The sequence below is a fragment of the Triturus cristatus genome, chromosome 1_2, assembly GCF_964204655.1.
Source record: "Triturus cristatus chromosome 1_2, aTriCri1.1, whole genome shotgun sequence".
In the NCBI taxonomy this organism is placed as follows: domain Eukaryota; kingdom Metazoa; phylum Chordata; class Amphibia; order Caudata; family Salamandridae; genus Triturus; species Triturus cristatus.
The window spans coordinates 825,918,490-825,932,624 of NC_140580.1; the positions used below are offsets into that span (position 1 = coordinate 825,918,490).

Here is a 14,135-nt window from a genome sequence, read left to right on the forward strand (position 1 = left end):
GGTTTCTTCAGCAGTGGGTTCATCTTGCTGTGTTTCCAGTCATCGGGTAAGGTGGCGGTCTCGATGGAGCAGTTGATGGTGTGGCATAGCTAGGGGGCAATAGAGATAGCGGCTCTGTGGAAGATGTGGTGCGGGCAGGAGTCCGAGGGGGCTCCAGAGTGGATGCTCTTCATGGTCTTGAACGTGTCCTCTGTGGTGAGCGGGGTTCAGTAGTAAGTAGGGCTGTGCCAAGCTCCACATTACCATCCTGCCAGTGATTGCCTATCCAGGCACATCTAAGATCTCTATTGTGTGTGGCGTTCTAGGAGGAATACACAAAACCCAACTGTCAATTACACCCAGTCATGTGATCCAGTGACAGGCTGCCGGCACTAAATGGCAGGAAAATGCCAATTTTCTAAAAGTTGTTAAGAATCAAAGGGATAGGGAGGAAAGGTACTGGAGCCAGTTCACTTCCCCTGGTATGTATGTTTGAATCAAAGAGAACTAGCTCTGGATTGGATGCTCCTAGCATATGTTTGTTTTGGAAAGGAAACACATTATGTTTATAGTCAGGCCATCACTCACCAACCTAGTTGGTGACTTGCTCCACTTTTTAGAGGGTAAGGGTTGAACCCGTCCAGAGGTATGAGGACTTTTAGTGTGATGATGCAAATAGGCACCCAAAGTAGAGTACATTGGGTGGTCTTTCTCCTTTTTTGTAGTTTACTGCAATACAGGACACATCACAGTCTAGGCAAAAGACAGGGACCATTACTGCCAGCGCGGTAATTGCCCACACCACTGGGCAATGAATTGTATGTAATATATGCCTATGAATTGTTTGTTTGTGAAACCTTGATGGCTGATTGTTTTCTTGCTTGTTTGTTTAGTTTTAATATTTGTAAAGCGCAAATAAGGCCATTAAAAACAGCTTTAAAACATTACCAAATATAGCAAATTACATATAACAATACAAAACTTGTAAAAAAACTAATGCAAAATGAAAGCCACAGAATAGAAGCCTAAAGACACATTCTAATACATGCTAATCAACCAAGCTACTAGTGTCTGAGAGAAAAACTAATGCAATCTGAAAACGTCCATTTTGAGTTGTGAAACCTACATTACTTCGAGGGCACAATATCGAGAATCATTTGTCAAGGGAGGGCACATTCGAAAAGGGGGGTCAAAAAAGTGTTCATCCACCAATAACATGATTTGACAAATCTACTTGAAATTTAAAAGACATGCAACAAGTTTAGTCTTCAATGGGTATGCCAAGTTTTGTGCTGATGAATTGGGGGTTGAGCAGATACATTTTAATGTGCTTATATTTATGATGCTCTTTGATGAATCTGCTTAAAATTTGGCAGGCTGTTAGTAAATTAATCTCTGTGAATAGATCAAAAGTTTCATGCAAATCTGACTAGGGTGGGCAATTCTTTGATCTTCTAATATACTTGGTACAGTTTTACAGATATGCACAGCACTTGGCAGACACTAACTACCGTGTGTTGTTAACTTTTATTATTGTGAGTTCATGCAAATCTGTCCGGGCCGGAATGCTTAAAGGCACAGGGAGTTAAATTGCAAATTTGTGACTTTAAATTCCAAATGAATTGTCGCTCTACAGTATATAAAATAATGCTGAATAGAAATACAAGAAACCTGGCATGCAACTTGAAATTAACTCAGGAAAGGGCCTTTGCTTGGTTTGGTGTCATTCCATTCAGTATGAGAAGTTAGTGTTAAAAATGCCTCGGGTAGGCTCTGATGGGAGAGATATCCTTTTAGTCCACAGATATTTCTCAAACCCAACATGTAAACCGTTTGTGGACCTAAATTAAACAAGCATTTGCAATGCAATAGGTCTCGCATTTACGCGAGTTTGAGCTATTGGCATTGCAAATGACAATGCCTTATATTTATGTTGGTTTTTAAAGCATAAAATGAAAGGCATTGCCATTTACAATGCCAATAGCTTAAACTCATGTAAATGCGAGACCTATTGCATTGCAAATGCTTGTTGTTGGTGTAGCCACATAAGAGTGCACAGCTATGGATTGGTATTTTTATTGATTTATTTGTAGTTTGGACATCTTTGTTTTTTGATGTGCAGTTTTTACTAGGGTCTGTGCCCCTCCTGAATCTTCCTTGCCCCAAGCTCACCCGGTGCTGGCTAGTGGTCGTGGAAACGATAAGGGGGTGTTCCCTCTGATTGTCCGTTTTGTTACCTGTTCTGGGCCCTACAAGTAAGGTGACCTGATGACTCCGTGTCATCAGGGACACAAGCCCGCAGTCCTCTGCTTTCTTCAGCAGCCCGTGAATTTTAGGAATTGCATTCCTGGTTCACAACAATTGAACCAGTTGGTCTCATACACCTGCAAACACTGATAAGGAACATGTATCTCCGTGTTGGACCATTGTGTCCCTGCGGAATAGCGTAATATGATGGCATCTCTTTGGAGGAGGCAGGATTGAGGGGGGGCCAGGGCGGTGCGATGGGGGGGTCGGTGCGACAGGAGGGTTCTTTCTCCCGATTATCGTCACAAGAGGCAGCAAGGCAGGCAGCGGCTAGAAGACCTTGCTTCGTGCCCTTGCTGCCTCCTTCGGTCCTGGGCCTGGGCTTCCACCACAAGGAAGAGGGCCATGAAATGCTCCTCTTTGTCCAAACTCCTTCGCTATGAATTGTGGGATTGTCTTTTTAGTCAATGTTTCGAAAGTGTTTATTTCATTTATAAACCCGATTCATGAGCTTTTACTTGTAGCTCTGTGGTAACGTGTTCTAAGAAGTACAAATAATCCATGCTTGTCGTGCTTGGTTATGTGATAGCAGTGGGCTGAGTATTAGTGGCCACATCTGGTGTGAGCGGGCTCTATCCGTTGGGGAGGGGGGGAGGGTCTCTTCCTGGTTTGTGAGTGCTCTGCTCCGAGTATAAATGCTAATTGCGTTGGAAGTGAGATCGAGCGCCTAGAAGCACATCGGCTAGTGAAATACCACGTCCTTGGCCCCATTCCCGACCTTACCCGAAAGGTTGCTCCGTTTCCGATGGCCCTTGCTTACGATTAGGCAATGATTCTATGTAGTAATGGGCTTAGAAAATTAAATAGGTGGTTGTGATTCCGCTCTCTACTTATTAGAAAAAAGGTGCAAGTAAATTAACATTTTAAAAACTGTTGCCCTTCCGTGGTCCATTTTTAATTAATATCTCTTCCATAGTTCCAACCCTGTCCTTATTTGTTTATACAAAAAACTGCGGAAATTGGTAATTCCTAATATATGGATACATTTGTCTATTTGAATGAATATCACATTAAAATAAAAAGGCGAATCTTAATAGAAACAGCTTTCAGCATGTCGCTTCTGGCTGTGCTACTGAATGACCGCTATATCTGCAAGAGATCCCGGTGCAGCTGTCGAGTGTGTGCATTAAAGGTTTGTTAGCTGCATGTGCACAAGAATCATGTTTTATGTCAGTGTATTATATTCTCTTTTATGTCCTGTTAGTCCCCTGTAGCAGAACGTTATCGTGCCACTGTGGCGTGCTAGCAGTCAAAAAGATGCCCAGCTAAAACCGCTGGTGCAGGGGTCTGTGCGATTAGGACTCTTGTGTGTATGAACACAAGTAAAAGTAAATCGACATTTTTGCAGTCTATACAGGATGTCTGACACACTGGGACAAAGTGTTAGTTCTACAAAGATTGAGATCTGATCAACAATTTGGGCCCTCAGCAAGACGTGTTCGGACTGAAGCGCTTGTACCGACTAGGTTTTCTTGTACCGACTAGTTGTCATTGTGCCTTTGATGATACGAATGCGATGGCTTATACATTTGGGCCTGCTTTTGAATCAAGGACTAGAAAGGCTTGTTGTAGCTTGTATTAAAAAAAAGAGATATTGTTCCATGCTCTGTGTGCGCCTCCTGCTTTTGTACATTCATGTTATAATATATCAAGGTGTTGGAACGGTTAAGCCAGGGTGGTGGGCACCCAGAATTTTGAGATAGGTTTGAGTACGGTAATGCATACCACAACCACTCATGCATGTTTTCTCGAATTAAAGCCGCATCCCATGAAGCCCAGGAACTGGATGCTGGTGTGGACACCTGTGGGATACGCTGGAGGAGGCTTCAGGATGATTGGATTCACCAGTGACTGCTGCCTTCCCAAGCTCTGCTGTGCCGTCCCATACAGGCTCCCATGCACCTCCACATCTCCATTGACCCCCCATAACAGCACAGCATCAGGCGGTGTTGGCAAAGGGATCTCTGGTTTAGAATGTTGCCCTGCTCGTGCACATCATGTGTGCTGTGTTGTGTGTGCTAGCAACAGTGCGTGAAAGGGTTAGTATCCTCAGACCTATGCCATAGAGACTCCCGGGGCGGCTGCCTTCGGTTCTGAGCCTCTTGTGGCAGCTCATAGCTAACTTGCCTATTTGCACAAATTGCGCGCTGCTTTTATTGCTTTTTAATACTTTTAAAATCGTTGTATTGTATATTTGTTTATCTGTCTAGGCGTCTTTTGCACACTGTCCCTTCTCTCCTGAGGCGAAAAACCGGGAGATATTCTCGCTGTACTCTCTCTTCTGGTTGGGGATCTCGGCTCTTACCTTAGGGGCCCTGGAGTGTCCTGTTGGTGCTCCAGGGGTCTCGCCGCTGGTCCCCCGCCTTCTTTCCTCCTACAGCGCTGTCCGGGCATCCCTCGCACTGCAGACTCGTGCATCGGGTCGGACGCTCGCACCGCGGCCATCTTGGGTGAGGCAGGCTTGCCAGTCGGCGGACTAGGCTTGCTGCCTCACGGGCGGGAACTATAAAGTGATACAGGGATGCCTCCGCGCAGCGGACGCGTTCAGCGGAAGCGCCTTTCCCGCGCCAAAGGAGCGCCTAAGGAAAGCCCGTCTGCGCCCGTCAGCGTCCCGGAGGCGGACGGATGCGGGCGGGGCTGGGTCCCAGAGAGCCATCGCCACGAGAAAAACTTAGATTACTCCGCCCAACAGCTTCTTGCCCTCAGACAACACAGTTACAGCGGGTGCAGTATCTTTGACCCCGCTACTCGGATTAAACATCACTGCACTAGCTGTGGCTGGTCACTGAGGGGCAGGCCGACGGATACAGAGGCTGCAAAGTCTAGCCAATACATAATCGCATCAACAGAGCGGGCCTCTGCAGTCCGTTTTTTCAGCTGTGCTCTTTTGAACACACGGTCTATGAGCAAACATGCTCTGGACCTGTTTAACTTCCTTACCGATTCTAAGCCCGCCTGCCTGTTCCTCACGGAAACATGGCTCGGCGAAGCGTCAGGTCCGGATATAGCTAATGCCCTGCCCGCGAACTATTTTATATTAAGGAAGGATCGGAACACAGGCAAAGGGGGAGGAGTGGCATTGGTAATAGACAGACGCTTCGAGTGTTCCATTATACCAACTGATGACATTCGCGGGGCCGAAGCACTTGGTTTCTGTCTTACACTCTCCCCTGGTCAATCTTGCGCTGGTTTATTGGTCTATAGACCCCCTGGCCCGGTTGGATCTTTTAACGTGGAGCTGGACGCTGTGATCTCAGGCATGAGCGTTCAATTTAAGCATTTTATTCTTCTGGGAGATTTTAATGTTCACTTTGACAATACGGAGGCGTCAGATACTATTAAAATTTTAGATATTACTAGCCCACTGGGCCTTTCACCCTACGTCACGCTGCCCACTCATAATAAAGGGCACACTTTGGATCAGATTTTTTCCACCACCTCTGTGACAGTTGTGCCCCCTCTCCCGGTGTTATGGTCCGACCACTTTCTGGTGGCTTTTAATATCCAGGCACAAGCCAGCAAGACTAGCAGAGGTGTGGGATGTCCAGCCCTGCGGTCGCGTCCTTTCCACCTAGTAACCGTGGAAATGATCGATCAGTATCGGCTAACCCACCCTTGCTCTCTCACGGGTGATTTGGAAAAGGCTCTGCAAAAAAGCAGAAAGAGCTTGGCAAGCAAATTATCTGGACCCTCTGAAGGAGGCCTACAGAAGTTGCTCCAGGGCCTATCATAAGGACATTTACCTGGCCAAAAAAGCCTACTTCGCTCAACGGATTGAGGAGGCTGCTAACACCAGCAAAGAAATCTTCGCAATTGTGAAAGAATTTACATCACCAGTGGCTATCACGCCTAGGTGCTCTTTTACGGAACCTTGGGTTCGGCAATTAGCCAGTTTTTTTGCCAATAAAATTAAAAGCATTCAGGCTACTTTTCCTGCTCTCGCATGGGGGGGGGAGCGCCTTGTCCTGAAACTAAGGCCGCTGTCTCGGACTCGGTAAATCCCAGTCTGTTGAGTTTTCCATCGATTGCACCCCAATCTTCACTGGAACTTCTTGCCAAAATAAGATCCGGTTCTCCTCTGGACCCATGTCCCGCAAAGTTTCTAGCTAAAATAGCTCGTGCTATTAACCCCCTGGTTAATCCAATTCTAAACTGCTCATTGCTAACAGGGATTGTGCCGTCTGCCTGGAAACAGGCAATGGTCATTCCGCTCCTGAAAAAACCATCGTTGGATCGGGATGTCCATGCTAATTATCGACCTATCTCTCTGCTCCCTGCCTTGGCTAAAGTGACAGAAAAGCATGTCCAGTCTGTCCTTTCACATTTTGTGGAGGCCCACGGCCTCTTGCACCACACCCAATCCGGCTTCCGTACGAATATGAGCACAGAGACCGCTTTGTTAGAGGTGGTGGAGGCCATCAAGGAAGTTCAGGACTCTGGGGGAAAGGCACTGCTGGTGTTACTCGTTCTGTGGCGTATGACACCGTTCCTCATGACCGCCTATTGACCCGCCTTGTGGAGATTGGGGTTGGAGGAACGGTGTTCAAATGGTTCAAGTCCTTTCTGACCAACCGCCAACAGACAGTCTGGGCCCCTCCGTACTCGGCGACAGTGCCGCCTTTGGAAGTGGGAGTTCCTCAAGGATCTATACTAAGTCCGATCCTTTTCAATATTTATATGTCCCCTCTGGCTGCGCTAGTCGAGTCTTTTGGAGCCCAGATTGTTTCTTACGCCGATGACACCCAGCTTCTTTTCACGTGCAGTAAAAATATGGATTTCAATGGAGACCGTATTAAGAGCTGTTTGGCCGCGGTCTTTACATGGTTCCAATGCAATCAGCTAAAATGCAACTCAGATAAATCGGAGGTTCTCTTCTTCGGTTGCCCTCCTGATCCTTGCTGGAGGTCTTGGTGGCCTGCTGATATGTTTCCCCCTGCTGATGTGGCCTCGGTGGCTTAAAATCTTGGCGTTAAGATGGATAATTGTCTCACCCTGAAACCTCAGATTTTGAGCCTAGTTGGTCAATGCTTTGGCATTTTATAAATGCTAAGAAAATTTCTTCCTGTTTTGTCCATCGCCCACAGGAAGATCACGGTGCAGGTCATGATAGGCTCTAGGCTTGACTATGCCAATGTCCTGTACCTGGGTCTCCCCAAGTTCCTTCTCTCACGCTTACAGGTTGTGCAGAATTCGGCCGCGCTGGCTATCTTTGGCCTTAGCCACCGCTCCCATGCCACTGGATTACTGCAATCCTTGCACTGGCTCCCCATTCAGAAGCGCATTGAATTCAAGGCACTTACCATGACATTTAAAACTCTTCATGGTATTGGCCCTCTCTATATGAGAAAGAGGATCGGTCTTCATCGACCTACCAGAACCTTGCGCTCTGCGTCACTGTCCCTCACCGTGGTCCCGGCAATTAGGCGCGCCCGGATCGGAGGGCGTTCCTTTAAATACCTAGCGCCACTCGCCTGGAATGCCCTCCCTCTGGCGCTAAGAAAGTGCGACAACTTGACGACCTTTAGAAAGAAGCTCAAAACTCGGCTGTTCAGCCTGTAAGTCCTCCTTCCCGTAGAAGCTTTATGGTCTTGGGTCTGTCAGCGCCGGGACACTCTGTCTGAGTAGCTGAGCGCTTAACAAAACTCTAGATAACATAACATAACATAACATTTACGCTGTCACTTGGACGAATATTAACTCTGCTGAACAGCAGGGTGCTTACTATTTGCATCATTTCATTATCTTTATTTCGACCTTATAAAGTCATAAAAGAGATCACAATACAATTAACACCAGATCTTTACACACTGGAATATAGCATTCTAAAAAACTAAGCAAAATACATCTTCTAAAAAAAAAAGAAAACTCTTCATTAGCAATAAAATACATCAAGAGGGGATCTTGCTCATCAATGGAAAATTCATGTATGCTAAACAAATTTGCATCACTTTTGCTACATTGCAATGTACCGCTTGAGCAAGCTCTTATCCATAGATGTAGCAGCTGAGTGCTAAGGTTGAACGTGCAAGTTGGTTCCATTAAGGGTGATGCTAGATTCTGGCTGACGTCTCAGTACCTCTCTGCATTACAAATGGCTCTCAATACCTCTCTGTACTAGAAATGGCTAGCCTGTTTATTAATCTCGATGTTTCAAAATGGATGTATGCGCCTACGTTTTATGTGAGTTGTGATTTAAGTGCACAGTATTAAAAGCAGCTCTTGGTAGATGCGTAAACTTTTCCTTTTGTTGTCTTTACTGAGCGCAGTGTCCCACAGAGCACAGAAACCACAGCAATCATTGTAAACAGCCGCATCAGTTTAAAAATTAAAAGTTACGATCTCGGAATGGTGGTGGGGCAGGCAAACGGGGCAGAAAGCGGGCATGGCGTGCTGAATGTAACACAGCACGTCGTGCCTGCAAATAAGAAACAAGGTGTCGCCATCATGCTTTCACTTTAATGAAACAAGCATTGGCCGCGCGCGAAAGTGAAAGCTGCGCGATGTGAAGGGGAGGGGCGGAGGAGCGTGAAAGCAAGGTTGGTACTGCATGTAAGAAACGAAAGGACATAGAAAAGACAAGCATTGGACACGCGAGATGCGATGGTGGGGGGTGGGGGAGAGAAGCGGGAGTTCTGATGAAAACTGGTGTGAAATAGCAGCAGGGAAGGGGGCGGAGAGGGGCTACGAGGGAGAGCGACGTAAAGCCATATGGCTGCTTTGTGCGCGTGCACGCCTCGTGCACTGTAGCTCTATGCCAGGGGAAGCACTTTAAAAACCCACTTACAAAATGTCTCATCTCAGCGAGACCTAAAAATAAAAATAAAATGCCCCCATTGGACATGTGAGGTTACTGTTCCTGTCGTCTATTTTGGGTCCGTGGGCCCGAAGCTGGGTCCACAGACCCAAAGGCTCTGATTGGCTGACCGGCAACTGAACATTTTCTGCTGTAGTTGACATTATAGGACGCGGCGCTTGGTCCCTATACCCTACAAGAAATACATTAAGAACAGACAAAAGGAGGTATAGAGAGCAACCCCTAATTCACTCGCTCATGTGACGGGAGGGGGTTCCCAAATATGTTTAATTAAAACTTAAAACATTGGAATTCTTCTTGGTTTGAGAGTGAGACTTGAGGCGTGCAAGCTCTTTTTCTCTGTCTGAGGAAAAGATATGTTTCCATGTGGGAATTTGAGCACAGGAATGGAGGTCACATGTTTCTTCGAAGTCCACCATCCCTGTTTTCATAGCCAATCACGGGGTCACAAATAGAGACCCACCAATTAAATAATCATTAGACAGCCCGTCCTGCACCTCCTGCGACTAGACATATGGGATGCGTCCTAACTGTACATATGCCACATCACAAAATGAAAGGTATGTCACAAAAGTTGGTGCGCAATTTGCAACCACTATTTATGACTTGCCTTTTCGTACATCCAGGCCATAGTGAATTAACTCCAATGGAATTGCATCTCTTCCCCGCTTATACCTATGCTCACTCGGCTGTCCATTCAGGCCTTGATGAATTTCACAATGATAATAACTACAAACTCTGCATTGATGTCACAGAATGTTGTCATGACTTACACTAATCTGCATGACAGTTAAGTCTCACTCAAAGGTTCACATGTCCTGGCCCAGGGTCTGCAAACCATGAAGAATTCAAATTTTTTAAGTTATTAAACAAATTTGGGACCCCCTCCCCTCACATGAGCGAGCGGATCAGGGGGTGCTCTCCATACCTCCTTTTGTCTGTTCTCAATGTATGGCTTGAAAGCCCATCATTGCAAAATTGTAATACGTACCATTAAATATCCTAAAATTTCAGCAAGTAAAGTACACCATCTGGCTTCTTCATTTCAAAATGTAATTGTGAGTTAATTTGGAGTTTTATAAAGGGATATGAATAATGTCCTTTAGGTGCTTGTGGCAACAACATATGCGAATTGTTTTCTTATGAAATGAGGCTGGATTGGAAGAACAGAAACCATAGATATCCTTAGTGATCAGTGTGCACGATCACACCCTCTAATGAGCTCTCAAGCATTCCTTCACTTCAGACAAGAAGTTAAGGCTATTCGGTGGGTGTCCCTGTATCGCATGTGAAATCACATGGCAATAATATTGCATTCAATACACTGGGCCCAAACTATGTTGTAAGGTAAGTGTATATTCTAAATTTAAGAACAGTAAATATATGCTTACCTTACAATGTCTTGGTAGCTCAATTTAGTGGATTCAATATTATTTTAGATCAATATGACCTCCATGTACTCTGTGTACTGTCATACAACCAACTATTCTTATGTCCGTGGTCATTCTTGAGAAACTGACAAAAGCTAATAGTCCAGATAGTGAAGAACAGTTGGAGCATCATCGCTCCACACTTTAGGAAGTCCCATTATTAAATACAGTCAGATTTCTATAATATCTCCTGAGCAACACAGTAACACGATAAATGAAGACAAGATGAGCAAATTGTAATACTGCTATCTGATTCAGGGAACTGTGCTCAAGTAGAGTTCGATTTACTGTAAACTCTAGATTTAAAATGCCAAACTCTATATAAAAAATGCGATCCTCTCTAGATTAGTGTAGGAAAGTGCCTTTTTTGGTTGATCACCCCTGCCACCCGCCCCCCTTCCCCAATGTTTGCTCTAGATGCTGAGGTATTCTGAAAGTGCACTGGGACCTGCTAACTAGGCCACAGTGCCAGTGCTCTTTCCTTCAAATTGTAATGTGAATTGGTACATCCAATTAGCAAGGTAGTGTAACCCCCTCCCCCATCATAAGTCCCTAGTAAATGGTATAAGTGGTATCCAAGGCAAGGGAGTTAAAGGGATCACTAGGGCTCCAGCACTATTTGTGCCACCCTGAGAGACCCGAGTAAAAGTAAAAAGCCTGCATGAGTAGCTTCATCGCTCGAGTTCTACTCTGCCCCACCATATGTGAGAGTCCCCTCACCGCTTTGATATACAAGTCACCTTAAGATGGGTCTCCTAAAGCCCAAGGGGTAGGATGCAATATATCAATGGTATGGGAATGTATATGAACAGACATGTATACCTCTACAGTAACCTTGCAAATCCAAGTTTGCTGGAAGCAAATGGCGATCTATAGGTTAACGTGAACTGGCTACCGGACAAAACCTAGATAGCCAGCTTCAGGATGGCACTGCCGAATGTAGTCGTATTTGATATAAAAACTTGCTTTTTCACCCCTGACACGATCTTCAAGGGTGCCCACCGAGTTACTGAGTTCCCTGTGCCTTGGCAGGCTGTTAGGGCCATTTGCTACGAAGACAGAAGTCTGACCTCCTGATGGCGAGCGCTATCACTTCCAGAGGACCTGAGACAAAAGACGTGGGCAGGAAGGAGGTTACACCTTCGCCCTCCCAGGATGGCTAGTGAAAGACCCATCAGGGCGGTGAGCCTTGATTGCTTCGCCACCTCTGATATGTAAGAGGCTGGTCTCCCAGTGGAGACAAAGATCCCTCGCTGATGCCAGGCTCTTGTGTTTGCTGACACGCTGGAAATTAGGTATACAGGTGGCGTACAGCCCCCAAAGGCAAGCCACACCACTAGGGTGGGCTACTGGGTCTGAACAGCTGTGGATGGCCTGTGCCATCTTGAAAACCAAAGGGTGAACAAAGCAAACACAGACAGGTGATGGATAGAGCGCGGAAAACTTTCAGACACTCACCCCCTGTCACAGATATGGGTTGAATCCATCATCGTTATAGCTTTGTTCACCCTAAGTTGGCAGGGTATGCCCAGATGTGTGTCCCTTGCTCACTTTGCTACTGGATTCAAGATAGCCTGGCTGATGAGGGGTATTACTCTGAAACCGGACCCGGGATGCTTGCTTCTGGTCAAGGGAAGACCTGGCTTGGCAGTTCAGGCTGGACTAAGACTGATTTGCATATGGCTGAGTTTGAACTGGGGTGGCGAAGTGAGCTAAAGAACAATGATGGATGTAAACCAAATCTGTGAGTGGGGGTGAGTGTCTGAAAAGATTCAGCGCTCCGTCCATCATTTTCTTGTGTTTGCTTTGTTTGCCTTAAGTTGGCAGGGCATGCCCAGATGTGGGTCCCTTGCTCACTTTGCCACTGGATTCAAGCTAGCCTGGCTGATGAGGAGTGTTACTTCTTGTGTTTCCGTCTTGAAAAGTTGCAGAAATGTGTGGAGTCTGACATACATCCACTGGATGTTGTCACCTCAGGGGTGAATTAGCCACAGGACTAGTAGGCCATTGGCTACTAGCCCTCACACCCCTAAACAGCCCCTAAATCTAGGATTTAAGGGACACCCCTAACACCAGAATGCAAAATCTGCTCTGAAGAAGAAGGACAAAGAAGAGACCCATGTCAGCACAAGGCAGGACTCCACAAAGAGAAGGCGGAAGCTCTGCACCTGTGGCAACCCCCCAGCACCCGGCTGACTACGACTCGTCCAGGACCAGAGACCAGTACCACAAGGAAGTCAACAACCTGCAGCTCCATGATCTAGAGAAGGACTGACTACCAGGCCCCGTTGTGGACCTGCCCAAATGACCAAGGATTGTTGGTGTTCTCGATAACTACTACCTGCTTCACTTGACGTCTCACAAAGAGGGAACCTCTGGCATTGTCCCCCCTCCACTTCTATGGCGCAGTTGCAGAGCTCTTGCATCCAAAAGATGGCTTCGTTGGCACGCCTGGTAAATCCAGTTTCTGCAGTCCCGCTCAGCACCAAGGATAGTCAGGAACACCTCTACACCCAAGATTCCAGAGCTAGGCAGAGCTCTTCTGTCTGGTGATTCCTTGCCCAGGGCTCCACCCCAAACTTCACCTCCTAGGGGCTTCTCTGAACTTCCCCTGCAAGAATCGTTTTGTCAAGTGTTGTTTAAGACAGCTCCAGCGGCTACTGTTTAGCACCAACGACAGCCATGCCATCCCTGCACATGAATTCCCTGGGCAAGGTAAACTTTTTGTGAATGTCAGAGCTTGGTCAGATGACCTGCCAGACCTTAACTCTGAATGGGCTACGTTGAAGTCCCCCCACAAGTGACCAAGTGTAACCTTGTATCTCTCCTATTGACTTCTATAGTAAAGTTTGACACCTCTACACAGTATTGATTTTAATAGCACTGTAAATTCTATAACTCTGGTTATACAAACTGTACATACGTTATTCTGGTGTCTAAGTTTACATAAAAATAAGCTCTATTCTTATAAATTGGTATCGGATTACTTTTGAGTCATGCCACTTACTTATCGTCAATGTTGGTATTTCAAGTAAGTAAACCTGTCTGCCCTTTGCCACTCTACCAGGACTGAGAGAAGTATTACTAGTGTGAATCCAGGGTCCACTTTTGGGTACTGTGGTAATATTACCTATTGAGACCCCAGCCAAACGACATAATATCTCCACTTTGCTACAATTAGAAATTAAGCTTTACAATGTTACTGGAAACAGTTTAAGGACCTCAATCTGAAAAGACAACAACATTTTTGGTCTGTAATGGCAGGTTGACTGTGAATGATACTAACCAGCAATTGTGGCACAGGCAGGGGTTTTCCTTCTTTACTGAGCGATACGTAGGTGAAGAATGCACTAACCGCCCGATAGCGTTCTTGGAAGTCTTCAATCAAGGGATCGGCATCGACGAAAACCTCAATCTCCATGGATTTGCTGCTTGTAAAGGTCATGCGTCCCGAAATAGTAATGATACAACCTGCAGAGAAGAGGTGTGTTAATGCATGCAGTCTTGCAGCAACAGTAGAACACTACACCATACATTATTCAGTGTCCTCTGTCACTGTGGAATTTAAGGTGTGATACACTGGCACATCGCAGCAGGACAGATAC

General features: G+C 46.1%; 1 protein-coding gene across 2 annotated transcripts in view; it reads right to left on the reverse strand.

The window, feature by feature from the left end:
* Nucleotides 1–14,135, reverse strand: part of ACOT7 (acyl-CoA thioesterase 7) — a 1,181,269-nt gene that overhangs the window by 217,913 nt on the left and 949,221 nt on the right. For both annotated transcript variants that reach the window (XM_085608889.1, XM_085608890.1), the window contains exon 8: nt 13,817–14,001. In XM_085608889.1, the coding sequence (XP_085465015.1) occupies nt 13,817–14,001 (185 nt within the window). The remainder of the gene's footprint in view (nt 1–13,816; nt 14,002–14,135) is intronic.